The sequence below is a fragment of the Nothoprocta perdicaria genome, unplaced genomic scaffold (assembly GCF_003342845.1).
Source record: "Nothoprocta perdicaria isolate Ctin4 unplaced genomic scaffold, notPer1 scaffold_128, whole genome shotgun sequence".
Classification (NCBI taxonomy): domain Eukaryota; kingdom Metazoa; phylum Chordata; class Aves; order Tinamiformes; family Tinamidae; genus Nothoprocta; species Nothoprocta perdicaria.
Window position 1 is genome coordinate 1,127,245 of NW_020454405.1, and position 9,763 is coordinate 1,137,007.

Consider the following 9,763-nt stretch of genomic DNA (forward strand, 5'->3'; position numbering starts at 1 on the left):
GAACACACCTCAAGAAAGATACATGAYGGCTGACTTTGACATTTCGCAAAAACAAAAGACTATTATTTAGCAATAAGCATGTAATACAGTCACTAAAGAAAAGTTCTATCTTTTACATCCTGTATCTGTAAGTTCCATTAAGAAAAAAAATCTAGAACATTTTGTTTGATCAAATTATTCAGATAAAGCAAGGAACTCAGGAAGTATATTTTAATYTACCTGTTCAGTATTCTGTTTGGGGTACAATTAAGGCAGACAACTTAGTAACATTTAAAAAGAAGTAGAGACAAATCTTAGCAGCCTAAGAACAAATTTGCAATCCTAGTAGTTTGGATAAATGCTGTCAGTGCTATGATATGAGCTCATCATGGGCAGTTTTGTGAGACTGTGAAGCATCTAGCATGGCCACAGTGGGACAGAGCAGTGAGCCMCCCATCTGTTCCAAGACCTGCTGCATTCCTCGAGGCATATTGCAAAATGGGCAGTGAGTACACCTGGGATGTTAAAACCTGGTTCTAAAGCTTCCTCTAAAGCTACTGGGTGATTACTTGGTTACCAGTGTCTCAAAAACTCAGTACAACAGGTAGCAGAAGTACAAGAGGAAGGTCCCTTCACGGAGGAATCCCATCTCTCCACTGGTGAGAATACCCTGCGGGTACTTCTGTGGCAGGATTGCAGTTTGGGAGAAGCAGAAGTTAAGATGCCTATTTATACAGATTCAGTTACACACATACTATCTAGCTCACCATAAAGTATATGAACTATAAAGTATATGAACTATATAAACTATAAACTATAAACTATATAAACTATAAACTATATAAACTATATAAACTATATAAACTATAAACTATATAAACTATATAAACTATATAAACTATAAACTATATAAACTATAAAGTATATGAACTATATATTGTAAGCAAAATAGTTTTATGATAGTAAGTTTGTACTCACGAAGTGAGTTTATAGTCAATGCATATAGGGTAATTTTTGTAGTTTAATATCGTATTATGCGTATACCTTGTGATGAAGTGTAACTGGACAAGCTCATCTGTTGGATGCTGGAGACATCAGCAGCACAAAAAACCTGTATTTTACGTATCAGAGAGGATAACTGGCTGAATAGTCTTTTAAACTGCCASCAAAAGGTTGGCATCGGAAGAACCGTCAGTGCTTTCACTCCATCCTTCTCCTTGACTCTCCACAGAGGCACTGCAGGCGGAGCAGCCGCCCAGCTCTGCAGACCACGGCAGCGCTGGCGCAGCACGAGAGGGCACGAGACGCCACCCCTGCTCAAATGYATGGCCTCTGCTTCTGGGACACTCTTCCCTTCCGAGAAAAGATGCCATTTTTTAATGTCACTAGTCCGGGAAAAATCGTTCACCTGTTGTGACCTTCTGCCTTTTGGCCACTTTGGACTTTATTGCACGGGATTTCCCAAGAGCTCTTCATCCTCTTTGTAAAGGACAGAGAGATGATGGTGGTCACATCCGAAGCTCAACATTCAAATCCTCTTTTCAACACTTGTCATTTATTGGTGCCGGTGTTTTTTCTCGGTCTACACAACACTTTCCAGCTTGCCAGGAAGGTATCCGGGGCACCTTCCTCTTTTGTGCCTCTCTCTGTGACTTCAGGGTCACTTAAGTGATACACCTGCTTTATTTAAAACTAAAATGCGTTAGTATYCTACATGAGATCTACGATCCAGGTGTGTTTTTGCCTCCACTTCAGTTCTTTATGGTGGCACCACCCGTAATGCTTTTACCTTCCTTAAGTTTGCGGTATTTTATCAACCTTTGCTAACTGCTACATTTCCTTCACTTTATTCTCCAGTTTCTTAAACACCCCTTTCAGATCCAAGAGCCTTAAAGCAGGGGCGGAGAACGCTAACAGGAGGAACGCGGCGCCCTCCCAGCACCCTTCCCCTCGGAAGGTGCCAGAAGGGGGGGGGCACCACCGGGGGCGCGCGGCAACGGCCGTTAGCGCCGCGCTGGGGGCGGGGCGCYCCGTGACGTCACGGACCGGGCACCGCCTCCACTGGGCCGCGTGCGACCTTTGCTTCGCGTTCCYATGTGCGCATGCGCACGCCGCCCTCCCTGAGCACGTGCCCCCTGACGCATGGCGTCACGTCCGACGTAGTTCCGCGAGGAGGCGTGGGGGAGGGGAAAGGCACCCGGCGGCACCTCGCCACAACCTAACCTCTTAGCCGCCGGCGTCGTGACGTCATTTTGGCGGGTGGACGCGTGAGCCAACCAGAGGCCCGGAGCGCGGCCGCTGATTTGCTGCGCGCGGGGAGGGGGCGGGCCAGTGCCGGCGCGGTTTGGTTGCGGCGACACCGGCCTACATAGGGCGGTGCGCGGCGTGTCCTTGGGCTCACCCGGCGGGACGGTGAGAGAGCGGCCGGGACGCGGTGACCGCTGTGCGCGCAGCGAGCGAGCGAGCGAGCGAGCGAGCGAGCGGGGCGGGCGGGCACGGGCACGCAGGTGCGGGTGGAGCGGCCGGCGGGCGAGGGAGCGCCGGCCCCGCACCGGGGCCCGGCCGCACCGTTAGGCCCGGGGCGCCGGGCAGGGCCTGGGCCCCCGCCTGGGCTCCCCGCGGCCGCGAGAGGCGCGAGAGGCCGGGGCGGCCTAACGGGCCCGCGGGGTGGGGGGTCACCGCGTGGCCTCGTGTCCCGAGGTGCCCCGGGCAGGGGGTGACAGGGCCCGGCCCAGAGCCGAATCCTGGGATAGAAACCCGGGGGAGCCTCTGGATTGAGGGGCTGACCTAACCCCCCCCCCCCCGTGAACCCCCGTGGGCCCTTTGAAGGTGCTGTGGAGTGGTTGACCTTGGCTGGTGACACTAACCACCGTGGTGGTTCTTGGTCTAGTGGTGAAAATGGGAGACATTGAGAAGGGCAAGAAGATCTTTGTGCAGAAGTGCTCCCAGTGCCATACGGTTGAAAAGGGAGGCAAGCACAAGACCGGACCCAACCTGCATGGCCTCTTCGGACGTAAAACTGGACAAGCCGAGGGCTTTTCCTACACAGATGCTAATAAGAATAAAGGTAAACTTGAAAGCTCTCTTTTGAGTCRTTTGGGACAAATGTGAGTTTCCAGTGGTAGTTCTGGAAGCCCTCACTTCAAGAGTCTGCCTCTAAAAGTAAAGTGGACGACATAGAGGACAGGAGAGTAAATGTGGGATGGAGGATTTTGTTTGTTGTTCTTCAAGGTCACTGTTGTTTTTCTTTCCTGCCCAGGTATCACCTGGGGAGAGGATACTCTGATGGAGTACTTGGAAAACCCGAAGAAGTACATCCCAGGAACAAAGATGATTTTTGCGGGTATTAAGAAGAAGTCGGAGAGAGTAGACTTAATAGCATATCTCAAAGATGCCACTTCTAAGTAAAAGTTCTGCTGCCTTATTTATTTCACAAAGGAGATTGCAGTGGAAATGTCTGTGATGGTTTTTAAACTTTCTATTTTTACATGTACTGTGTCTAACCTTAAAACCTGTCCCACTCACCACATGACACTTTCAGTGGGTGGTTGAAGTACATGCTTGTTTGGCAGCCATAACTTATGGAAACCGTATGTAATTGGGTAAACTGCGATGAATAAAATGTTAATCATGGAATTAAATGGAGAAAAAAAAACACATTTTCTGCCTTTTCATTGTAAAATGTATCAAGCAAATCACTGTCAACTGCATAATAGTTTTGGCAGCCCAGCTATCCAAGATTTAAAAAGTAGGGTGCATTTTGTCAGCTTCCACACACATAATTTCTTACATTGCCTGCAAGATAACAAACAAGATCATATTTTTCTAATTCTGCTGAAAGCGATGTGTGGTTGTATATATTCATCTGGCTAAAGCTTGGGATGATAATGCGAGTTCATCTGATTTACTGAGTATTGCTTGTGAAGTGGCAGTGGTACCAAACCACCCTTTTACCTAGGGGAAGGATGTTCCCTGTTTACCCAGGCTTTGGCAGCTACATGTGCCACTAAGGATGAGACTRTGTCAGAAATAGCTAAAGGTTTTGAAACCCTGTGTTCAAGAACTTTTCAAAAAATAGCTGCTCGTAGCTTAGTAAATGGAACAAGAACCTGCATTCTGCTGGGAAGATATCACTCAGCTTGCTCTTCAGCACTTACTAAATCTTGTTCCTGAAGAGCTAATCTAACATGTCAAATGTTAGTACAAGCAAGTTCTGCTGATGGGAAGTAGGAGTGAATGCACTGGTAAACTGAAAGGAAACAGTCTTCCTCTTTGCCTGTCCATAGCTAATGTCATTAATGCCAAAGGTTCTGTTTCGCACAGTGTAAAACAGTATTWTTAAAATTTTAACTGCATCTCTTCAAGCTAAAGGAATTGTTAAGCTGAATGTATTTAATATGTATCATCAGCAAGGCACAAAAACTGACCACTAAATTAAAGAATTAAAAAAATCTTATTTGATGCATGTGTCTGAAATTAAATGAAAAACAAGGGGAGTGTAGAGGAAAGCTGCRTGTTTGGCTTGTGGCTTTGTTATCAGTGAGCAGAAGTAAAAGCTCAGCATGAAAAAAGTTCTAGAGTTCTAATTTGTTCTAGAACTAGAAAAGGGGGGTTCTTCCATCAGTGTCTTTAATTCTATTTCTGCTCTGCTTCCCAGGTTGGGCGGGGGGAACAACTTAAAGCTGCTTGGAAGCTGAAGAATTGAAGGAGCTTGTGTTGGGCAATATCTTAATCAGAGTAGAAAGGCACGTTCAGTGTTTGAAATCTTCTTTGGAGATCTTTAAAACCCGCTTGGACGCAGCCCTGTGCCACGTGCTCTAGCTGACCCTGCGTGTGCAGAGGGGTTGGACTAGATGACCTCTGAGGTCCCTTCCAACCTTAAGCATTCTATGATTCTATGAAATGCAAAGGGCTTGCTTGGAATTATCAAATGAATTAAGATTACTAGCAGGTTTTCTTAAGGTTGTCCTTTGTGTTTTGTGTTGCCTTTTCTAAATTAAATGTGGAGGCAACTGTTTTATTTTGCAGCTGGAAGGGCAGACACAAAACTAACCACCTACTCTTTACTAAAACCTTGTAAGAGACACCTTCGGGCTATGGCAGTTAATTGTTCCAGTTTTCAAGTAGTGTTTATCGTGCTACCCTTGCGGCTACGCAGAACTTGTCGGCCCTTGTTCTGCTGTAATGGTGGTAGAAGCTGTRACTTGACCTGTTAGCTCTGGAGCCTTTGTGATGACTGAGATTCTTAAGAGGGGATCAAATGGAGAGAATTATGACAAGACTCATAGCTTTCAAGTTGTTATTTTTGTTTATTTTAGGTGAGGAGGGAAAGGGCTCTAGAAAAGAGTATTTAGGAGTAAGGTAAGTTGGTTTTAGGCTTTGATTCTGCACAGGCAGGCAGCTTTAAAAGAAAGTGTTAGGAAAAGAGTTGCTTCAAGAGAAAGCAAGGTCATCCTCGTCCAAAGTAAGTAATATACTTGGTTTATTTTGATTTATATTGTCTATTTCTCAGAGAGTTATGTACAAAAGCATCTATGTACTGTTGAGGATGGAGAAAACTGATCTTTAGGCTGGAGGTGCATACTTCTYTGCCTTTTGGGGAAGAGGTTCTTCTAATGTGAGTAATAGCCTTGAAAAAAATCATCTATTTATGCATACTTAAGTCTAAACAGCAAAGGGTTACGAGATTTGCCGTAGTAAAAAGTTACTATGGGTCAAGTGTGTTATTTCAGTATTTCTASTTAGCAGATGAGCAGTGTAAGAATACTGAAATGTAAGGGTAGATAAGTTGCACAGTTGTGTGAACACAAGTGCCTGTTYTGGAGGGGATGATGAGTGTCCAGAGTGGGCATGGAATCAAACTGTTTGATTTCAGATTTTACAGAGCAGGAGGATGGTGGCTGACCTTTGTTTGGTAAAGCAGTAAGGACCAGGCCTTTTATACATAGGTATAAATTCATATTTTGCAACACTAGGATGCTTGCTTGTTCAAAAAAAAAATCTTAGTTGTGTAGTTATGTATCTCCTGTAGGTAAAAGGATGCAAACAGAATCTAGTTATATTTACAGAATGTTCGTGTACTATTTAYCTCTTGTGTGTATGAAATACAGTACCAGTGATTTGAAAGTGATGTGGTGCATTGTGCTTCTCTCATTGGAGAGAACAGAAATCAAACTCTAAATACTTCAGGAACTATGAGATAWTCTAGTCTCTCCTGAATATGAGGAGTCATTAAAATTCACACATTTACTTTTGTATGAAGTCTAGTCATTTGCTTTTGACTAGACTCTTTGGGGCCTGGTGTCCATGTTGCTGCATACGGGCTGAACACTCTGGAGCTGAGCTTTAAACCAGATCATTTTGAGGGTGGAACTGGCTGGAGTTAGCAGTAGGGAATGTTAATCCTGGGGAAGGATGTGGAATCTTGTCCCTACCCAGTCTTGTGATGGCTGAGTCATGATTCCAGGTGATTTTCTGCATGAGYTCATAATTCAAAGTTTGTGTAAGTACTTGCTGGGTTTATTTTATTTCTTTTTCCAGGAATGCTCTTTTTATCTGAAATGATACAGAAAAGATGATTGTCACCTTTGGCATACCTCGGGTCAGGTTGGTGCTCCCCCAGGAGACCTGAGCTGCGTGATTGTGCCCGCGTGACAGGATACAGACTCGTAACCACAGATCACCAAGAGACGCCTTTAACCACCAGCAGAACGTATGCACTGGGAAAGAGCCATTCCCTGCCTCTTTGGAACTGTCATTATGCAGAAAGAGGGCCAGAAAAAAAGCAGCGCTATCTACASCACGGTGTTCAAAACATGTACCTTGGAGCAGGGAAAAGGGCTGCTCCTTCCAARCTGTTTGTGTGTGTTATTTTGAACAGTCTTGGATAAAAATAACCTGGCAGTAGGGATCAGAAGTCATTACCCTACTGATTTTACAGCTCACCAACACAGTTGACTGCATCCTACTGGGGGCCAATGTTTGCTTCAGAATCACCTACTTTCCAGCYGCATCTTCTCATTCCCCATGTATTAAAATATGTTACTATACATATGACTGTGCTGTCCCCATCTTACCAGGCTGCAAATGCTGGGGTCATAAGCACTCAGAAGCTGTTGAACAGGAACACTGAACAGTGTCTCACCCTTTCAGTTTCCCTGCAGGAATTCTCTGTTACGAATTTTATGTTCAGTAGTGAATTCCGTTTGGTAGTGATTTGTGATGACACCTTCTTTTTAATATCTGTCTGACAGCTTTTATCTGTCCACTGTGAGCTATTATTGATCTTTTTTTCCACTTCTAAGTTTTTAATAGAGTGAACTAAAGCAGGTAAAGTTTTATGTGACTTATACCTGCACTATATCTCACAATTTTCCCTCTGTGAACTGCCACATGGGAGCTGAGGAACAATTTTGCTCACTCCCTGATGTAATGCTTCCAGACAAATAGGATAAATGTACCACACACGTGGGATTTTAGATGTTGGTGCCACCTACATCTACACTGGGAACCCAGGACTGAGGTTCTCTTGTCCACATTCTGTTGTGGGAGGCTGCCCAAGCTGAGTGCAACCAGCATCAGCAGGAAGGCAGTGAAGTAGAGGCGTCTCAGTAAGCGCAGACTGAAGACTAGCGACGAATGAGCRTGGAGGCTGCATGAGGATGTGCCTGCACGTGAGGATGGATCAGATCCCTTCATTGACAAGGAGCTTCAGCAAGACCTGCAGGTAATTAAAAGGGAAGGCTCTCAGTGGGAAGAGGAAGACTGAGTGAATAAGCACAGCCCCAGGCCAGAGTAGAGGAGAGAAGATGAAGGATCGTGAAATGCCATGGGAGGGACTCAGGAAAGCTGGTGTCATTTTGAAATGAGGACAGCTCCTTACTGTCATCTTTTCTTGTTTGTTCTTCGCAACACCTGCACCCACTCTTCTTATCTTCCCCCATTTCTGGCTACAGATGCAGTCCTCTCACCGCTTTCCAGAGCCCCTTGCTTCCTTGTGCCTGTCCTGATGGATTGCTGCTCTCTCTTTTCCAGATATGTCCCTCTGCCCCCTTGCCACTGCTGACACTTCTGCTGCTCTCACCCTCATTTTGCAGACTCCTGCCTGTGTCTCCTCAGTGTATTACCTTACATTTACCTTACATTTCCTTCTGTCAAGTAGTACTTAATACAAGCTTATAAATTTACCATCGGTCAATGCTGAATATTATCTTCTATAACATTTCTTAATCAATGAAATTTTCACATACTCTAAAAAGTTGTTCATGCTTTTGTCAAGTATTTATTTACAGGGAAGTTGTGCCTTACCTGCAAAATTCTACACATACCCTTTCTTTTCACTAATGTACACCTTAAAAATGCTGAATGTAATGGTAGCAGTACTCCAAAGATACTTAGTATTTGAGAAATGATCATTTATTTTGATCTTTGTACTGTGCCTCATAACTGCTTTTAACCTGTGAGAGCTCTTTGCCTGTGATTTGAAGATTTTCATGATATTTCCATGACATGGACCTGGAAAATGACTTACTTACTTACTTACTTACTTACTTTATTTATTTATTTATTTATTTATTTATTTATTTATTTACTTTACTACCTGAACGTACTTCTTAATTTACAAGTCTGGTAACTCTGTCAAGCTCTGTCTGCTAGGGTTTCCAGTTAATCATTTTACTTAAATACTTTTTGATTGCCTTCTGTTTCATTGTTTAAAATCTTTTTTTTCAAAATCACTGAGAAAGCGCCTTTTTAAAAAATAAAAAACAATCCCTTACACAATGACATTGTATTTAGTTATCCTATACACACCACTGTGTTGGGCTCATCTATTACTATATATTAAACCAATTGTTACAATTGTGCTTTTGATAGTGATACCTAGGAAATAGTATTTTCCTGTGAGGCTTGAAAATATGCTTCCAAAAAGCAAATCCATTGAGAAACTTCCTAACTAGCAATATTTGAGCAGTGTATTCATTGTATCGAATGAACAGGAGGGGGAGCCAATGTACTGAAAAGCTGTGTCATGAAGAAAGTCATGGCATGCAACTGAAGTCAGTTGGAATAAATCTTTGACAAACTGAAAGACAATAAAAATAGTTCACTTGTACAAAGAAGCAATTTTGCTAAAACTTCACAGCAAAAAACGTAGAGCAGAGCACATTGTTATCTATGCAAAAAAATTAGGATATTCAGATTTCTCAGCTTAATCCATGATTAACGTTTCATCAGGCTAACTCAGGTTTGAAATAACATACATTGAATTTCACCTAGTTCACATAGTAGAAGATTCAATTAGAAAACAAAATTTTCCACTTTGACTACCAAGAAAATCTCTGCCTAATTCTCCAGTGTCCACTCTGCCCTAGTTCACCCTGCAAAGCTCACCCTGGTGTCATCCACTGGTGTGTTRTGCCTGGAGCAAACGTAGGGGCTATGATATAGTTTGTCCATACAGCACTTTAGATAAGAATCTGCTGGCTGGTGTTACTACTAGTATATTTTGGTGCTACTTTTAATTCTGTGAGTAGTGCTTGATGGATTCAAATTACTTAAGAGAACCAATGCTACAAATGCTACGAAAAATTGGTATCTTACAGTGAACACTTTGAGACCCAAGGAAAATGAACCCTTGTAATGGTCAGGTGGCAGTATCCTATCCTATCCTATCCTATCCTATCCTATCCTATCCTATCCTATCCTATCCTATCCTATCCTATCCTATCCACCAACGATGTTTCCCATGAGATGTCCATGTAATTTTGGCTTTCTGTGTGGTTTC

At 43.5% G+C, this 9,763-nt stretch overlaps 1 protein-coding gene across 1 annotated transcript; it reads left to right on the top strand.

The window, feature by feature from the left end:
* Window positions 1-2,327: 2,327 nt before the first annotated feature.
* LOC112942426 (cytochrome c) lies at window positions 2,328-4,167 on the top strand. The gene is made up of 3 exons (XM_026033368.1): window positions 2,328-2,391; window positions 2,870-3,046; window positions 3,239-4,167. Exons 2-3 carry the CDS (start codon window positions 2,878-2,880, stop codon window positions 3,385-3,387), a joined length of 318 nt encoding a protein of 105 aa, XP_025889153.1. The 5' UTR covers window positions 2,328-2,391; window positions 2,870-2,877; the 3' UTR covers window positions 3,388-4,167.
* The last annotated feature ends 5,596 nt before the right edge of the window (window positions 4,168-9,763 follow it).